The sequence below is a fragment of the Danio rerio genome, chromosome 16 (genome assembly GCF_049306965.1).
Source record: "Danio rerio strain Tuebingen ecotype United States chromosome 16, GRCz12tu, whole genome shotgun sequence".
In the NCBI taxonomy this organism is placed as follows: domain Eukaryota; kingdom Metazoa; phylum Chordata; class Actinopteri; order Cypriniformes; family Danionidae; genus Danio; species Danio rerio.
Window position 1 is genome coordinate 16,940,451 of NC_133191.1, and position 20,590 is coordinate 16,961,040.

General features: G+C 34.3%; 1 protein-coding gene across 11 annotated transcripts in view; it reads left to right on the plus strand.

Annotated features, from left to right (window-relative positions):
• myh14 (myosin, heavy chain 14, non-muscle) overlaps nucleotides 1-20,590 on the plus strand; it is a 93,127-nt gene that overhangs the window by 30,319 nt on the left and 42,218 nt on the right. For 6 of the 11 annotated variants that reach the window (XM_073925971.1, XM_005157931.6, XM_068214106.2 and 3 more), the window contains 11 exons: nucleotides 1,331-1,423; nucleotides 1,515-1,578; nucleotides 2,991-3,089; nucleotides 3,191-3,334; nucleotides 5,102-5,316; nucleotides 9,342-9,494; nucleotides 9,579-9,752; nucleotides 15,646-15,819; nucleotides 15,910-16,024; nucleotides 16,931-17,002; nucleotides 18,991-19,196. In XM_073925971.1, coding sequence (XP_073782072.1) covers nucleotides 1,331-1,423; nucleotides 1,515-1,578; nucleotides 2,991-3,089; nucleotides 3,191-3,334; nucleotides 5,102-5,316; nucleotides 9,342-9,494; nucleotides 9,579-9,752; nucleotides 15,646-15,819; nucleotides 15,910-16,024; nucleotides 16,931-17,002; nucleotides 18,991-19,196 — 1,509 coding nt within the window. The remainder of the gene's footprint in view (nucleotides 1-1,330; nucleotides 1,424-1,514; nucleotides 1,579-2,990; nucleotides 3,090-3,190; nucleotides 3,335-5,101; nucleotides 5,317-9,341; nucleotides 9,495-9,578; nucleotides 9,753-15,645; nucleotides 15,820-15,909; nucleotides 16,025-16,930; nucleotides 17,003-18,990; nucleotides 19,197-20,590) is intronic. The other 5 variants (XM_073925974.1, XM_073925975.1, XM_005157934.6 and 2 more) reach the window with 1 other exon arrangement.

The following is a 20,590-nucleotide window of genomic DNA, read 5'->3' on the forward strand; positions in this document are numbered from 1 at the left end:
AATAAATGTACAGAGAAATTCATATTATTTATGAATATATATTATATATTTATATATTTATATTATATTAATTATATATATATATATATATATATATATATATATATATATATATATATATATATATATATATATATATATATATATATATAAAATTAATATATATAATATAATTAAGCGTTTTTAAAAAGAACTCAAATCAGCAAAAAAATAAATATATGCGACAATCATAAAATAATTTCATGTTTAATAATAATTGTGTTTATTTTGACACTTTTTCTTTTCAATGGAATAAAGTAAAAAAAAAGATATACTTAAAAATAAAAGAAATACTTTTATGTTATTCAGGCGCCATCTCTCTTTCAAGTTCAAAGTAAACTTGAATGCCAAAGCATTTTAGATATGTATATAAAATAGCCTATGTAATATATTAACATTATCAAATGAATAAAATAATAAGCAAATGAGAAATAAATGACAGAAAAACAGACATTATTGCTTATATTATCATAATTGCAAGATTAAAACGAGTAGAGTTTTTTTTAAATAAGGCAAATGCGTTGATTTCCCATTACTAATGGTCTACATATATTTTGCAGCCAGTTTAGATTCATTTCATGTTCTCTGAGTATATAGTAAATTTTTGGTTTAGATCAACGAATCTATTATTTGCTTTTTCTCTCTCTAAATAAACTCTTTAATAAAAGATTAATGCAAAAATGCATATTCAAGCTTTAGGAAGTGAAATTTAGGACATTATAAGAGATTTAGAAACCGGGCCAGACGAGTAGGTCTCGCAGGCACAGAAAGAAACTGGTAAACAAGAGATTTTCTTCTACTTAATTGATTGCTGATGTTTGGCTATATATATATATATATATATCTATATATATATCTATATCTATATATATATATATATATATATATATATATATATATATATATATATATATATATATATATATATATATATATATATATATATATATATATATTATTTTTTTTTTTGGAGGTGGAAATTCCTCTAAAAAAACATCTAGATCTCAGAACTAGTTTATCCACCCACAATGCATCTGCACTCTTTTAGGAGATTCATCCCACACTTTAAAAAGCACTGAGTTAATATTTGGGTTATGATTAGTGTAGAGTAATCTCATATTAACAGAAGTAATAAGTCTCTAGTTAGAGTGTGTGTGTGTTTGTGAAAGAGTGTGAGGGTCTGCTTGGCTGCAGTCATACAGTATGCTGATGCTGGGCTGATGCTGGGCTTTTAGCTGAATGTGAGTTATATTCTTGCACTGAAGGGCTATTCTTCTTTTGTTGTGCCTAGGGGGAGCTGGAAAGACAGTTACTGCAAGCAAACCCCATTCTTGAGGCCTTCGGCAATGCCAAGACTGTCAAAAACGATAACTCTTCCAGATTTGTAAGCCCTGAATCGCCACAGCTAACACACAGAGTTAGATCTTGAGTTTGTGATTTGCTCTGACCTGTCATGTATTTTTTATTTGTTACAGGGCAAATTCATCAGAATCAATTTTGATGTTGCTGGATATATTGTTGGTGCTAATATTGAGACTTGTATCCTTCATATCTCCTAAAATACATTTAAATAGCTGATAATTGCAGAAATGTTGCAAAATAATGTAGTTGTGAGAAAAGTACTGGCATTTTAGTTGCAGGTACTGCTATAATTATTTTGCCCGTACTATGTTTGTTTACAGATGTTACTTTATATTTTTTGATAAAATACCAAAATGCTAAGAAAGAATTTAAGGCCATTCTGCTGTATTTTTAATGTAAATTATTAGTATTTTGCTAAAAATTAGTTTTATGAAAAGCTTTAGTTTTAGTTTCCATCATGCTTATTTGCAGATGCTAATTTATAATTTCTGCTCAGGCCAATTTTAGTTGAGAGAAAACATCTTTTTTTTTTTTACAGTAGATACCACTGTTTGTTTTGTATAATTGAAGAATTAAATAAAAAAATATTGTTAGTTATGAGAAAAGCTGGGCATTTTGGTGGCGCAGTGGGTAGCACGTTCGCCTCAGCAAGAAGGTCACTGGTTTGAGCCTCAGCTGGGTCAGTTGGCATTTCTGTGTGAAGTTTGCATGTTTTCCCCGTGTTTGTCTAGGTTTGGGTAGGTTTTCCCCAGATACCCCTGATTAACAAAGGGACTAAGCCGAAAAGAACATGAATGAATGAATGACAAATGTATAATAATTTAAACAGCGAACTAAACTGCCTGTGTTCATGTGGGTTTCCTATGGGTGCTCCAGTTTCCCCCACAGTCCAAAGACAGGTGAATTGGGTGAGCTGTTTGTTGCAAAACCGCTTAAATTTTTATACCCGCCTATGTCATTTCATACCTGTACATTCATGTTCAAAATAAGCACTGCTTTTAATATTGAAATGTAAAAATTGTAAAATGTTTGCAATTTCAATAATGCATAATTAAATGTTGAACTAGGATTGATAAATGCAGTACATGCACAGTATTGTATTTTGTGTGTTCCTGTTAGTAAATACATCAACTAACGTTAACTAATGAAGCCTTTTTGTAAAGCGTGACCAGAAAAGATATTACTAGGTGAGAGAAAAGCTGTAGAATGTTTTTCTTTATCACCTCATAATTTTGTTATTCAAACTAAACTAAAAGAAAAAGGTTTTCCTCAGAAGGAAAAATACTGTGAAAATGACCATGATCTGTTGAAAGTCACTTTGAATAGTTGAAAAAGAATAAAAAATAATAATTTTGACTTTAACTGTGTATACCTCATTTAATGAATTATATAATGTGAATAGTTTTATTATTATATTATATTATTATTATCTATTCATTAATTTTCTTCTCAGCTTAGTCCCTTTATTAATCTAGGGTTGCCACAGCGGAATGAACCGCCTATATTATTACTATTATATTATATTTTATTTATTTATCATCCCTACTGTGTTTATTGGCACATTTTTCATTAACCTGTGAGTGTATTAGATCTGCTAGAGAAGTCTCGAGCCATTCGTCAGGCTAAAGACGAGCGAACCTTCCATATCTTCTACCAGCTTCTCTCTGGTGCAACTGAGGCCATGAGAAGTCAGTAGTCCACACAAAAAACATGCATGCTTCACAATACGTTTGTAATATCTTTAATGCAACACTGCTGTTGTGATCCAATATCTGCTCTGTTTCTACAGAGGAGCTTTTGCTGGGAGGTGCAGATCAATATCGTTTCCTCTGTGGAGGGTCACTTCCTGTTCCGGGTCAAAGTGATTCAGAAAACTTCACTCAGACAATGGACTCGATGACCATCATGGGCTTCACCCAGGAAGAATCTACATGTAAGAGAGAAGAGGGTCTCTAGAAGGGGTCAGAAATTATCCTCAAGTAAATGTACATATTCCAAATAAAAGTTTTGCTCTATTAAAAGCATCTGGGCAAAAATAAATTTGAGTTAAATTAAAAAGTTCAGCTTTTAGTTGTACTTGTAAAAGTAAAAGTACAGTAGCAAGAACAAAAATGAGATATAAAATTATTCATACATCATATCGACTCATCCACTAATGCATTAAATGAAAAGTATTATAGTAAATTATTATTAAAAGTAAAATGATAACTCATCACACATTTTCATCACTTGATGATATTTGCACTCATACAATATTGTTTATTCTGCCAATATACTAAAAAGACAGCTAATGCATATGCAGCTAAAGAGAAAAATAAAACTTTAATTTGTCTTTTTTTTCTGGATGCTCTGGGTTTACTAGGTATATTTTTGAAAAAAAAAACAGATAAATTTATTAAAATAATATTTTAGTGACCAAACATATTAAGAAATAGAAAGACAAAAAAATTAAATTCAAGCAAATATTGCAAAAAGTACTACAACCTACAAAATTGCAACACATTTTTTAGATTTTTTTGCTTCTCTTGATTTTTTCTTATTTTTAAAAAAAAAAAAAATTTTATATTTTATATTTTCTATAACATGTTAATTTGGGTTTAGTAGTTTTTGGATTATTATTGTCAGCTATTTTGTTGGATAGACTCCAGATTTGGCTTCAGTAGTGTTTAATCTAATGTATATGCACACATATAATATTGTATAGCTTCCTATTAAAATATCATTTTTCATGTTTTTCCAACACATTTCTAAACATAATAGTTTTAATTTTTATCTTTGCCATGATGACAGTAAATAATATTTGACTTGATATTTTTCAAGATACTTTATACAGTTTAAAGTGATATGTAAATGCTTAAAAGTGCAGTAGGTGATCTTCCACAATGCTAGCAGCTTAGCATAAATCTTTGAATCACAGTGCCTCCCCTGCCGTCCAGAGCCACGCCTCCTGAAACAGGAGCCACGCGCACCTTAAAGATGACTGCAGAACCCTCTTCTCATAGAATAAAAAGACTCAGCTATGAATAATAATAAGAAACCAACGTGTCATCTTTGCACTTGCAGTTTTGCGCCACGTCGCCAATTTTGATCCCGCCCCAAAAATCATTTTAAACCCGATAGCTAAAATTAGCTGACAAAAGCTCAAAATTATCCAGTTTTTCCCACAATTAAAGCTGACAGGTGCTAACATTGTCTTAACTGATGCTCAACACACACAAATCTGCTAAAATCTCAAAAAAAGTACTCAAGGTTTTCGTGAACCTTTAAAATGGATTAAAAAAAAAATTAAAACTGCTTTTATTCTTGCCGAAATAAAAAAATAAGACTTTCTCCAGAAGAAAAAAATATTATCAGACCTACTGTGAAAAAACTATTAGGGTGGCTAATAATTCTGACTTCAACTGAATATACTGAGCTCTGTATAAATTCCTTTTTTACTTTTATGAAAATAAATACAAACAGATATGCAAATGTGATGTGCAAATTTACAGATGACGTCATCTAGTGCCCTTTTTAGGCAGATTTTCTTTATTTTATATCGAAAATAGATGGCAACAGTGTTCAGAGCTGTATTCAAGTACAGGTAGTCAGTTTGAATTATAATCGAGTAAAGTACAGTAAAGTAATACTTAGGTACAGTATTCAAGTGTTTTACACCAGTGGTGTCTCTGTCTCTTCCTCATACTGTCTTTCTTTTTAGCCATGCTAAAGGTGATCTCTTCAGTGCTGCAGTTTGGGAACATCACATTTCACAAAGAGAAGAACACAGATCAGGCCTCAATGCCAGATGACACCGCAGCACAGAAACTCTGCCACCTGCTGGGCATCAGTGTGCTGGAGTTCAGCCGGGCCATTCTCACTCCTCGCATCAAAGTAGGCCGCGAATATGTCCAGAAGGCCCAGACCAAGCAGCAGGTGTGTGTGTGTGTGTGTGAGGGTGTGTGTTTTAAAGAGCCCCTATTATGCATTAAAAAAAGGTCATATTTTGGTTTTGGGGGTCTCCAACAACAGGCTGATATGCATGCAAGGTCAAAAAACTCTTTCATTGTCTTATAATATGCATTTATCTTTACCTTATTATCCCATTGACTCCCATATGATTCGTTCAGGGATTCATTTGTTTCCAAACCTTTTCTTAGCATGATGGTAATCTACGCTGATTGGTCCGATGACCCAGTCTGTTGTGATTGGTCGACTACGTTCAGCATGAGAGAGAGAAATGCTCAGCATGGCTTATCAACAAGTTGTCAGAGTGCAGTGTATGTGTGAGCCCAATACAGGAGTGCACATAAGAAAAAAAGTGACACACATTCGGTATTAAACGCTAAATAATAGCGATTAATAGCAAATAATAGTGGCAAAAGCTGGACCATTTTAAAAACTTGACTGCCGCACGTGTGTAGGAACAGCTGATGGTGGCCATAGCAATGACAAACGGCAATAGATCGCGAGCTCACAAACGCTTTTAAATCTGTAAACAAAGCAGCAAACGTCATGTTTTCAAGGAGGCTTTAGACGTGATATGAGAATAGAAAGAGTTAACCAGACATTGCACAAGCAGTTACAAGTAACAAAACACAATTAAATATATAATTTGCAAGGTAGAGAAAATAAGGAGGCAACCACTTTAATCACACTTAAGTTACTTACTCTTGTGAAACGGAGGATCTATGAATTGTGTACTGGCAAGCTTTGACAAAGTCTCATACATCAATAGTCTGTTCTGATCCTTCCTTTAACAAACATCAGATGAATCCCCTGTTGTAAGCGTGTAGATTACTGAAGCACTCTTCGGAAAAATGACGGGAACACAGCACAAAGCTGTGGCTATAATGCTGAGGTATTTTTGTAAAAATAAACTTCAACCACTGACTCTTCACAGCCTCATCTTTGGGTAGGGAAAATAACATTAACTCTCCCTCACACTTCAGAGCACAGCGTCTACACGACATGATTCAACCGGGATCTGCAACAGTGTTTGTTGGCGGGGCCGGGGGGTTTCAATCTTCCAGGGTCTGTGCGCGCAACAAATGGGTGGGGCTTGAGTTCTGTATCAACATCACGTCGGCATGACTAAAGACTCGCTACTGCTGCAATTAATTCGAACCACTGAGTCGACTCTTTTATAGATAAATCAATAGTTTTAAACATAGTACACTTTCAAATTTAAGTCTTAAGGCTCCTACACATTGGGATGCTTTTCATTTGCTTTTATTGTGAGCGTTTTATGAGACGATTTTCAGGATTCAAACCCATGCGATTTTTCACTGGCGTCAAGCAGAAGAGTATTCAAAATCACTCCTTGACGTTAGATGGCGCTACTAAACTTTAAACTTCTGACACCTGCTGTTGTATTCAGACTTCTTATCAATTAGAAATTATCAGACGTAGAGGTTTTGAATATCAGAAAATAGATTTTATTCTCCATAATAAAGCCGAAAAAGAGCAGAGCAGACCTCAGAGTATTCTAAAGTCTCTCCTGGTAAATTCCTTTCTTTCTTTCCTACCTCTTTTCTCTTTCTAAGGTCTCTGTGTTTTCCACAATCTTTCTACAGATTGTTGAACACACCTAGTTGTCTCGTTTAAACTCTTGACAAATTTTGGATAAGTTTTTACTCTAGGTTGTCCTGTTATTCTTGGCTCTCTGCCAGCTTGCTACGGTCAGCAGAGATGTCACAGGTCTATTATAGCAACTGTTTTGAAACTAGAGCATAGATGCAAAAGAACTAAGTGTTTACATACTTTGTCATGATAGCATAATAACTTGATAATATGTTACTCACTCTAGCTTCTGACACATATAGCTTCGCATGAATGTTCAAAATATATAATCAGTGCTTTACATATTCAGTTATTTTACACAATCAGTCATTCTTCAGCATAGCCTTCTCCTAGTGTTGTTCCTGTGCAGGCATACTCATCTTTTTGTTGGTGTGCACAATCACATTGGCGGCCTTTATTTAGTCACAAATCGTTAAACGTCATTGGAAAATGCGAGCAAAAATCGCCCTGGTGTTCACAGGCCTTTAGCTGGATATTTTACTTCACTTAGAGCTGTTTTACACACTGCATGGAAGGTCATTTTCAAAAGCCCATAATAGGGGCTCTTTAAAATGCGACAGAACAGATGTAAAGTGCATGCTTCACAAAGAGACTCATTTGCACCTGAATTGAACCACTTTATATTTTCAGCTAAGTATACAATGGAATTTTATTAGTCTAAATTTGTTCTCCATGACTGTATTTTAGAAGGAATGTTTTTAAAAATGTACTCCATTCTAATATACATTTCTGGTTCTATTCTGATCATAATGTAGAAATAAGAATTTTTCTATTCACTGCACTACAATCCAAAGTTTGGGGTCAGTATTTTTATTCATTGACCTATTATTTAACATGTTTTACTTAATAAAGTAATATTTGTTTATGTATGTTTTTTTTTGTTTTTTTTTTGCAAAAAAGCTCTAAATTTATCCAAAAGATTTTAATGAATTTTAATCTCTTTGTGTAATTTATTTAATAATTATATGTATTTTTAATAATAATAATAGATATGTTAAATGACCACTTAATTAGCTTATTACAATTTTAACTAAAATAAATCATTCATGTCAATAAAGTACATTTAAACTATATTAAAATAGAAAAAAAAAATATTTGGTATATATTATTTTAGATTATTTTTAATATTATTGAAAAATATTACTGTCTTTTTCGAATAAAAGAACAAGTATATAATGAACGGAGAGACATTTTACAAATAAACTAATGACTTGCAGCATTCTTGTACCTGCGCCACTTGTCAAACCACTTTCTATTTTGTCTTTATTGAATTAATTAAATCTTCTGCTATATTCTGAAATAAGTCACATTAAAATAAGAATGAGTTGCATAAAGTTTGTTGCTATTTTCAGCGCAACCCTAATTTGTTATGTTGTGCGCCACGTTGTTTAAATAACAAATTCATTTGTGCTGCTTTGTGGACTCATGCGTGTTCTGGTCTATAAAAGAGGTGTGTTATGGCGCAATGTTGGCGGGGTGCTATTTTGAGGAACTAAAATAGTCTGCGCAATTGATCAGCTAAACGCTGCTTTAAAGTCCAGTGCAGAGGGTGTTAGTTATGCTTAATACACACAGGATGTACAGCAAAAATAATACAAAAATTATTATTTCCTACATAAATATAAAAAACACTACCTCCATGCCTTCTTCATCTTGGGGCTTTTTTTCAGTTTATTCATGACAATTTGCTTTTGTGTAATGCTATTATTATAAGTGTTATTTATTATATGCATATGCATATTTGTTTTAATTAAAACAAGCTTAGATTTGTCCACCTGTCAGATTTTGGACTATATGTGTCATAAGAAAAGGACATGTGTTTGGATATAATTCAGTTTTTTGACCACACTTTGTTATTATTGTTCATTTATTCATTTGCTAGAAATTAGAACTGAATTTAGAAATAGTTTTGAAACAAATATTTGTACTCAACAAACAAAATTAAATATGTATGCTGATGGATGTCTTCAGTGGAGTGCGTACAACACAGTTTCCTTATCCACAAAAGTAAAAGAATAAAGTAAAGAGTAAAAGGCCGAATAGAGTAGCCTCATTCTTTATCTTCAGTTTTTTCACTTACAAAGTCTGCCATGACTTTTAAAGGGAATGGGAGATGAGACTCTGTTTGGTTTAATGCAGGTTCTGCTCAAAACACACCCATAACTCATCAAGATAATAAGCATAACTCTGTTAGACCCTGCCCCACATACACAAATTGTATTTTTCTGTCCTTAAATTGCAAAAGTGGATTTGGACACGTCCTTAATGCTTTTGCACCATGCACTTTAGACTTTGCGCCTAGATTGTTAAAATAGAGCCCTATGACTTAACAGAAATAACAATTTTTCTTGTTTAATTCATTTTCTATATGTGTTCAGGCTGATTTTGCCGTGGAAGCTTTAGCAAAGGCCACATATGAGCGTCTTTTTCGCTGGCTTGTGCATCGGATCAATAGAGCTCTAGACCGCAGACAACGTCAAGGAGCCTCGTTCATCGGCATTCTGGACATTGCTGGATTTGAGATCTTCCAGGTGAGGGAAATGCAGTGATCTTAATTATTGTCTTCGTTATCCTGTCAATAAACATTAATTGTCCTCTTTGTTTCCCCTCAACAGCTGAACTCATTCGAACAGTTGTGCATCAACTACACTAATGAGAAACTGCAGCAACTCTTTAATCACACCATGTTTGTGCTGGAGCAAGAAGAGTATCAACGAGAGGGCATTGAGTGGAACTTCATCGACTTTGGTCTGGATCTTCAACCCTGTATCGACCTCATTGAAAGACCGGTAAGTGTGTGTATGTTTTTATTTGTGTAGATCGTAAAGGCCCCAATTCTTTTAAAGATTAGTTAAAGAGTGTTGAAGTAAGGGCTGCACAATTATGGGAAAAATCATAATTACTATTTTTTGGTCAGAATTGTAATCACAATTATTCAAAACGATTATTAGTTGAAGTCAAAATTATTTACCATCCTGTGATTTTTTTTTTTTTTTATATATACATATACATATTTCCCAACAGAGGAATTTTTCACAGTATTTCCTATAATATTTTTTCTTCTGGAGAAAGGCTTATTTATTTTATTTTGGCTAGAATAAAAGCAGGTTTAAATATTTTGAAACCTATTATTTTTAATAGCTCAACATTATTAGCCCCCTTAAGCAATATATATTTTTGATTGTCTGCAGAAGAAACAACTGTTATACAATGACTTGCCTAATTACACTAATTAAGCCCTTAAATGTCACTTTAAGTTGAATACTAGTATTTTGAAAAATATCTAGTCAAATATAATTGTAACGAGGACCCTGACAAACTCTGTGCAAACTTACATCAAACGTAGTAATACTGGGTCGATAGGCTGGCGGCTGGCTGTCAAGGATCGTGATAGCAGGCATGGGTCAGTGGCAGGCGGGTGGATCAAAGGTGATAAGCTAGGCAGGGTTCAAGGCAGGCGGCAGGCAAGGCATGGTCAAGGGACAGTCCAGGTAATAACGGGGAGATCCGGCAAGGATATGAACGCTAAAAAATGTCAGCAAGGGCAGAACAAGACTTCGCACTGGAGTGTTTGGGCTGCTTATATGTGTGCATGCGGGTAATCAGTGAGATGTGCTGCAGGTGTGTAGCTATCAGTGTTTGAGGATGATGTAATGTTAGAAGTCCGGCGATGATGACCTCTGCTGGCCAGCGAGGGGAATGACTGGGACTGAGTCGGTGACAATAATGTAATGTCATCATAGCAAAGATAAAATAAATCAGTTATTAAAAATGAGTAATCAAAACTATTATGTTTAAAAATGTGTTGAAAAAAAGTCTTTACATGAAACAGAAGTTGGGGGGAAAGGGTTGCTAATAATTTAGAAGGGCTAATAATTGTGACTTTAACTGTATATATGCACAGTTATTTTTCTCCCTGTAAATAAGGAAAGGTAAAAAAAAAAAACAATGGAATAAAAATACGAAACAAACTGCGCTTTAAGCATCTTCAGTGTAAGAAAAAGCTTTAGCTACAAAAGTCTTTCAGTCAAGAGCAGTGAGGGATTTTCTCCATTTGTTGTTTGATAATGATAATATTATAATGATAATACAGGAATATTGCGCGCTATCACTTTAAGAATAGTGCAGTTTAGATATGGTTTCTCTTTCACATGTCTTTTGATTCTCAACTTGTTTGTTAATTACACAAATGAGGGTCAATATAAATAATCACTAAACACCGCGCTCTGACACAGATGTGGATGTATTTGAAGATTAAAGCGCTGGCATTTAGATGGCTTTAGATGTGTGTGCTCTGCTTGTCTCTGAGGCTAAGCGTGCACACACACAACAGTATGCGCTCTTTCGCGCATTTAAAAACATGAATGATGCGCATCCCATGCTGCAAAGTTACATTACAGTACATGCTGTGTCATTTTCACATGGAACTGAGCTTTGCAGAGCAACAAATGGACACAACTTGAAAGGGGCAGTATATGATAGAATAATTGTTTATATCGATTAATGTTTTTTCAAAATCGTTAGAAGCCAAAATCGAAAACAAAACCAGACTTTTGATTAATTGCACAGCCGATGTAGTTTTGTAGAAAATCAAGCCAAAGGGGTAAACATGAGAGGAGGAGGTATATAGTGAAACTAAACTGTATTATTCTATGTAATTGTACATTTCCTCAGCTAGGCCTTTTGTTGGAGAAGTGATACAACTGAATGGCACTTAATAATTACAACATTTTTTTTTTTTTTAACTAAATTGATGGTGGAATAAACTGTTTGCTATATTTGATACGGCACTCGCATAAAACATTACTGCACAGTTTTCTGTTTTATTCACATTCTATGTTGCATTCTGTCAAAATGGTTAGAATGTTTTTTACTGATAAATAATAAGATCACGCTCACAATATGGGCAACAAAAATCAGTTGATGGAAACGCCAAGATGCGCATACATTTATAAAATGCAAATAAAATACATATGCACATAACTGAGTAGGATAAACGTTTTTGTACGATAAGTTATGATGCGCATAAACTGCGATGGAAACACTTTTACCGAACCAATTCCAGTATGCGCATTACAAAAAGGTCATGTGATTTTGTTTTAAGAGATCATGTGATGATGAAAATGTTTGTGGATGGACAAACCAGCAGGCTGAGCACACTGTAAAACATCTGAAATGTTGTTTTGATCATTCTAAAACGCCTTAACCGTTTCAGTATTAGTGTTTTTACATTATTAATGACCTCCAGAACTGTCAAGAGTGTCTGTGCTCCACGTTTGACGCCTTCAAACGCCACCATGCGTTTATTGCATGTTGGCATCGTTTTCTGAGGCACAAGTCATTTAAATTTTTTTTTTTTAAAGATTCACGCAGTTGCAACTCATATCAAACACACCTGCCTGTAATTAGCATGCACTGTGTAGGTCCTTTTTAATTGGTTTAGGTGTGTTTGGTCAGGGTGGTAGCTGAACTCTACAGGAAAGTAAATCTCCAGGAAAAGGGTTGAGCACCCCTATTTTACAACTACTCTTCTGCCTGCCTGAAATGCTAGATTGTTCCACAATCTGAAATAATGTGGCTTTTTATTCTCTTTTCCTCAGCTAGCTATGATAAGCTGCTTTGACACAATCTACATTGTAAAATGTGCTAGAGATATAAATTGACTTGACCCAACTTGACATTTGTTACCTTAAAGCAGGTGTGTCAAACTTCTACTCAGCCCTAAACAGTTTAGCTCCAACCCTGCTTCAACACACTTACCTGGAGGTTTCAAACAAGCCCAAATAAATCAATTAGTACGTTCAGATATGTCTAATTAGGGTTAAAACTAAAGCTGTGGTCACACTAGAGTTTGATAATGCGAAATTCTGTCGTTTGGCTCTGTGGAATGGATCGGGATTAAACAAGATGACTAGACATTTAAAAAGCGAGCGATTGGTCTATATTTTAAATTTCTGTCCAGAGAGGTCATGTTTTGATCCTCAATTGGTCTCACGCAGTCTAGTGATGCGATTTCGCAGGTCAGAGTTCACCAAGCTTGAACTTTGCACCGCAGCGACCTGCAAAACTTGATGCATGATCTTGCGTTTCGGGTCTGACGCATTCGCAGACGTAAAAATGGAAGTTTATGGGGAGAAAAGTCCAGTGTGACTGCAGCTTAGAGCTGTGCTGTGTCCCTCTAAGAACTGAGTTTGACACTTATGCCTTAAAGGACGTTTTTTTTACAGTTCTGTAGCTTATAAAAGCTTGCTTCTGTTTTCTTTTTAGCTTATTTGCTTTACACCATGTTACATAGCAGCTTTTGGGCACATGTTTGTTGTAAACAATAGATCAGGGGTGCTCAATCCTGTTTCTAGAGATGTAATTTCCTGCAGAGTTTAGCTGTGTTCCTTCAGATCCTAGGCTGTTTCTCAATTCCAAGAATGTGCTTCACTCATTTTAGCATAATATTATTAAAAGATTACAGCTTTTTTTAATAACATGCACAGAAGTCTTACAAAGATACTTTACACAAAACAAATAAAAGAGATTTTAATATGCATTTCAGCAAATAAATACCCTTAATGGGTTTATGCCTTTATTAAGCTTGAATGTTTACTTTCGCTGTCTCATTTAGGGAAACTCCTGAGATAAATAAGTTATATCTCTGATATTTAATAATAAATGGATTTAAAAATCTTTTATTTAGCCTCAATGACTATGTTTACATCGACATTAGTAATCTAATTATTTGCTTTAATCTGAATAAGACAATAACATGATTAAGATGTTTACATGAGTTGCTTTTTAAATGTTCCTTTCAAGATCCCGTTTTACATGCTATAACACATAATTCGATTAACGTCATTGCATCACCACACTATCCACATTTCCTCTGGAGTTTCATATAATTTTGGGTGTTTCATTCTTAATCTGTCGACTTTAACTGTGGTGTGACACTTTAACTTTCATTTTATGCATGGCGTCTATGACAAACGAGATATTGGATGTGGGTATGAACTACTGGAAGAGTGTTAGTAGAATCTGATACCGCACGCTCTATTGGAAAAAACCCTCTGCATTTTGTGATGCAGGTGTCTGTGGTTTTTCACTGATTTGGTTACTGTCTATGTAAACATAGTTAATGACTTCTGGGACTTGAAAAGACTGCTGCGCTCATGAGTTTGCTTTTGATGTGTCCTTAATATCAAGAACGTCGTCTTGAGTTTTGGAACTGAACTTTGGTGGTTGATGAGGATTTTAGATGAGAACACAAGGACGCAGAATCGCTTAAGACTGCTTATAGACCTTTTCACATATCCCTCCACCGCACGCATTATGATAAACCTGTAAAAAAATATTTGACTGTTTTTTCTTTTCTTAAAATGGCTTAACTTGGCTTAAGTGCTGTAAAAAATTTGGAAAAAAATCTTTTTTTTAAGGTACTTTATGAAATGTTGCCATATGGCAACAACGTCCAACAGTGGATCTACCTGAGAAATTTCAAATTTAAAACTTTCCTTATAATTAAATTTTATTTTTGTTTGAAATATTTTAATTGTTGTAGCAGTATTATGAGCTTTAACACAGAACTTATAAATGACACCTTATACATACTTTACCACAACTCATATTCCAACAGCTTTCATTTATTCTATTCTTTTTTGCTGAATATTATTAAAAACAATAATAGTATTGTATTATCATATATACAACATACAGTAAATATAAATATTTTCTCCAGTAAATATTATAACAAATAAATAACAAATCTAGTATATCCAGATGCATCAGAATAATGTTGCTACTAGCTAAATATGTTTATATTAAAATATATACTAGACTATGCCTTTCTTATCTGCATCTGAGCTAACTTACCTGAACTATCTCTATTATATATCCAGTCTGCATCCTTCTTATGGTCACTAAAACCCATCTCACCCTCACTTTCATCTGCAGGAAGAGCCAGTTCTTTCTTTAAATTACCATATAACATGGTGGTGCTCGCTAATACACTGTTCCCTTTATTGATATCTATGCAAAAGTTGTATTGCCATTAAAACTAGATTGTATCCATAATGCAAATGTCATTACCATATGACTAATCAACATTATATTACTAGCATTCATGTTGTTATTGTTACAACTTCAAATTTCACAGCTAAGCTTGCTAGCTAGCTAAGCCATTGCAATATTGCATGTTCCACTATTGTACAGGGTTGTCATTTGGTAAAACACACATTTGATCAATTTACAAAAAAAAAAAATTGATTTTAAAACATTTGAGTTGTGAGTGTCATCATAGCTTACTGGAGGTGATGTTTCAGATTTTTTTTTTATCGAAATATTAAAATATTTCTAGGATTTAAGATTATGATGACCGTTAAATGCATCATAACAGACTTGTGAAAAGGATCCATTAAGAAACAGTCCTACATAGTTGGTTTAGTTGTATTATATACGAGTTGAAGCTGAACTCTGCCCGACAGTAGACCTTCAGGAACAGGATTGAGCACCTCTGCAATAGATAGTCAATGAAGCTGCTTGGATTATTTTCCCTGTTGGTGTGGGCATGGCTAATGTACACTCTCTATAGGCAGAGAAAAGTTTTTTTTTTCACCTCTAAGCAAACAATTAAAAACATTACACCACCAGATTTGACATGTGGTGCTTGACAGTGTTTGTGACTGGTTTGCTCCGTAGGCTCATCCTCCTGGTGTGTTGGCATTGTTGGACGAGGAGTGTTGGTTTCCAAGAGCAACTGATCGCTCATTTGTGGACAAGCTGTCAGCTGAGCAGGGTTCACATTCAAAGTTCATGCGGCCCCGGCAGCTGAAAGAAGAGGCAGACTTCTCTATTATACACTATGCTGGCAAGGTCAGTTTTATGCTCCTATACTCTCTATTTCTGCTATTTAGTCAAAGTACAGTCAAAATAAACAATGTGTATTTTTTATTACTCTGTCAGGTGGACTATAAAGCAAACGAGTGGCTGGTGAAGAACATGGATCCCTTGAATGATAATGTTGCATCTCTCCTGCATCAGTCATCTGACCCCTTCATCTCTGAGCTCTGGAGGGAGGGTGAGCAATTGTGTGTGTGTATGTCTGTTTGCTGAATCTTACACTTATAGATGCTTAATTTACACTACAGTGTGCTGTGATTATAAATATTTAGCAAAAGTTCAAGTTCAGTGAAAGGATGACAAAATAAACCTAAAATAAATGAAAATAATTAATATTAATATTTTATTTCATATATATATATATATATATATATATATATATATATATATATATATATATATATATATATATGAAATAAAATATTATTTATAATATTTATTTTCATGACTATATCTATATAATAAATATAATATAATAAATGACTATATATAATAATAAAAATAAATAAAATAATAATAGTAATAATTCCCAATAATTTTGGTTCACAATTAGGTATTTATTAATTAAAAAAATGAATATAATATTTTAATAATTGAAAAAAAAATGAACATAAGTTTATTGTTTTATATAATTACCTACTTGTTTAAACAATACAGATGACAAAAAGCCTGTTTACAATATTGATGTTATGAATTATTAGTTAATAAATGTTTATTAATGCAACATTTGCATCATATTTTTACATTTACATATTATTATTTAGCATAATTTCCCAAAATATTAGAATTAGAAGCAGAAAAAATAAATTATAGTAATTTTAATACTACAGCTATTAATTATAATAGTGTCCGGTTCAAAATCAGCAAAACAAACAAACAAACAAACAAACAACTTTATGCAACAATACAAACTGTATAACTGTATTAATTAATAATTTTTTAATAATGCAACATAAAATATTTATTTTGCTATTGCTAATATTTAACCCATGTAATCTACTACTGACTAACCCTCTTCTCTTCTCTTCTCTTCTCTTCTCTTCTCTTCTCTTCTCTTCTCTTCTCTTCTCTTCTCTTCTCTCAGATATTCAAACTCTTCCTCGCGTGTACTTTTTTGACTCTTATGCCACACTGCAAACGAATGGCTGTGACAGCAGTAGGTTTTTCTGCTTTTCCTCTTTTAACCTCTCCATCACTTCATCTAACCATTGATTTGTTCTTCACACTTTCTTTCATTTCTCTTTTTCTTTGCATCAGGTTGTGATGTGATGTGTGGGTGTTGCTGTTCTGTGCTGTAGTTTAGTAGAATGTGTAGTTTGTTTTTCATGGTTTGCTGTAGAACTCACTTTGGTTTAAGAGTAGTTGGTTGTGATCTACCTGGCTGTAGCTTATTATCAAGGTGTCAGTAATGTAGAAATGCACAGATTTCTTTCTGTTTGGACCATGTGAACCTTTTTTACGGTTGAGACAAACCAAACAAATGCCAAACAACCAATTTAGACAAAAATGTACTTGTATACACATTTCAGTTGAATTTTTTTGCTGGATTTTATACTAAAGAGACAGAACAATTCCAGTTCCAGTTGTCCAAATTACTGACTTATAAGGGGCTGTATGTGTTCATGTATGTTGCATTTATGTATTTATTGTATATAATTGCAGACGTTACAGTAGGCTATTTCGCCTATTTATGATATCATTGATCTGCAGTTATAATCAAAACATGTTCATAGAAATGTGAGTAATGAACATTTATAGACGAGTATTTATGTGTTACAGCGTCTGTTTTGTGAGAAGTGTTTCTCATATATGTGAACGACCCGTACAGCTTTACTTTGACATTTCCTTGAGCAAGAATGATGTTGACTGAAATTTTACGTCGTACACCACGCCCACCATTGGTACCTTTTTGGCAGTGGAACGCAAGGCTGATAAAGACAACCCGTATCATACCATATTGTACCACTCAGTGGAAACGGGCCATAAAACTATGCCTAAACAATAGTGCTTTTAAAAGCAAATGTAGGAGAAAGATGCACCATGACCTCATTGTTTTGTTTTTGCATTGCTATGATCTCTTTTGTTGAATCGTGTTTTACCACAATTGGACTTAAGTGCTCTGCTTCACAAGTTAGCTTCATGAGGTGTGGTTTTGTATCAGGTTTGCTTTTGTTAGCACTTTTTTAGGTTTGTAAATATGATTAAACATACAGTAGGTGAGATATACAGAAAACAATAACTTATGTGAGTGCAGAGAATTTTACCAGGAGCAACTTCTGCTGGTTTTGCAGAAATGTCAGCAGAAACACTCATTATGAATGAACCTGGGTTGCAAATAGGCATGGGATGATAACCGTTTCTAAGGTATACCGCAGTTTGGAAAAATCAAGGTTTTAAAACCAAAAGTTTTCTGTTGTACGTTCCTACAGTATATATAATATTTTTTGTTTGTTTGTTTTTTAGGACAACAGTATCTCTATCAGAAAAGATATCCAAAGATGCCATTTACATTGTACAGAATTCTGTTTTTGACACTAATGAAGACAGCAGGAGTCAATGATCCTTTTAGCCTGACATGTTGACTGCTCCAAAATATTTTAAATGTTTCTCAAAATAAAATATATTGTGTTCAAAAGGGAAAAAGTTTTTTTTTTTTTTCTTTTTTACCCAGACATTTAAAAAGAATATATTTTAGAGAAGTAATCACAAATTTGTGAAATCGTGATATATTTATCCAAGGATATATTGTGATATATTTATCCAATATTTATCATACCATCTCATGCCTAGTTGCAAGCAGTTAGAGCTGAGGCAAGCTGTGTTGGTGCAAAAACTAAAGATGCACTAGAACACGGAAAACTATATTTATCTGTACAATTCATTCTGATCTCATATGTAGACTTAGCTGAATTTGGGCTAAAGTTGCAAAACACACCAAAAACTAAAAGCCAGCTAAAGATCAAAGAATTCTTGACAGTTGACATTCAGCTTGCTGTGTTCCAGGCTTTAAATGGCTTCAACCCAAACAGAAATAAATCTTAATTTGTATGCTTTCAATAGCACTAATACTCTACATAGCCATAATCTTTTCTAAACATGAACATGTCTATGTAGAAAATAACATCCATGTTTTGTGCTTGTCAGTGGAGAGGATTGTAGGTCTGGATCAGGTGTCCTCAGGTGAGAACAGTGGACCGGTGAGTTTTGGGGCTGCTGGACTCAAGACGAAGAAGGGCATGTTCCGCACAGTGGGCCAACTCTACAAGGAGTCCCTCACTAAACTGATGGCCACCCTCCGCAACACCAATCCCAACTTCCTGCGCTGCATCATTCCCAACCATGAGAAAAGGGTAGGAAAATAGAGGCAGATAAGGATCAAAGTCTTAAAAGAAATGGGAAAATTGAAATTAAGGAGAACTGGATGGATTAGGGTCAGCATAAAAGACTACAATACAACAATAATAACTATAATATTAATTCCTTACATTTTTATAGCACTTTTCTAGGCATTCAAAGCTCTTTACACATAGGGGGGAATCTCCTCATCTACCACCAGTGTGCAGCATCCACCTGGATGATGCGACAGCACCCATATTATACCAGACTGCACACCACACACCAGCTGATTGGTGGAGAGGAGTCAAAGTGATGAAGCTAATTATGATATGGGGATGGTTAGGAGGCCATGATGGACAGAGGCCAGTGGGCAAATTTGGCCAGAATGCTGGGGTTATAACCTTATTTTTTTCAAAGGATATCCTGGGATTTTTAACGACAACAGAGAGACGTTACCTGAAAGACAGCGCTCACTTAGCAGTATAGAGTCCCCATCGTTAAACTGGGGCATTAGGACCCACATAAACCACAGGTTGGGCGCCCCCTGCTGGCCTCACTAACACCACTTCCGGCAGCAACCTAGCTTTCTCATGTGGTCTCCCATCCAGGTACTGACCGTGCACAGCCCCGCTTAGCTTCAGTGGGCAACCATGTGAGAGTTGCAGAGAGCCAGTTGCCGGCAATTTTCATTTTCATGTTTCTATGCCTCAAAGAATATAAAAATGTATATATTAAATAAATAAAATTCTATTTAATTATAAGAAGAAGCAAACAAGGGCGAAGCAGTGGCGCAATAGGTAGTGCTGCTGCCTCACAGCAAGAAGGTCGCTGGTTCAAACCTCGGCTCAGTTGGCGTTTCTGTGAGGAGTTTGCATGTTCTCCCTGCATTCACGTGGGTTTCCTCCGGGTGCTCCGGTTTCCCTCACAGTCCAAAGACATGCGGTACAGGTGAATTGGGTAGGCTAAATTGTCCGTAGTGTTTGTGTGTGTTTATATGTATGTGTGGATGTTTCCCAGAGAAGGGTTGCGGCTGGAAGGACATCTGCAGCTTAAAAACGTGCTGGATAAGTTGGGGGTTTAATCCGCTGTGGCGACCTCAGATTAATAAAAGGAATAAGCTGGCAAGAAAATGAATGAATGAATGAAGAAGCAAACAAAGAATATGTATATATTATAAATATAATATAATATAATATATATTAAAATATCTCCCTAATGGAGAAATAAAAATAAATACGAAATGTATATTAAAAAATATTGAATTATGTCAGTATAACCATTTACATATCATTGGCCTGGTTTATATAACATTCAATTCCTCAAAACTTATTTTTTTTTCACTGCAGTGGGCAGTATTTTCTCATTTATGGAGTGATTTTTAACATATTTTGTGTCAAACAATTCTACT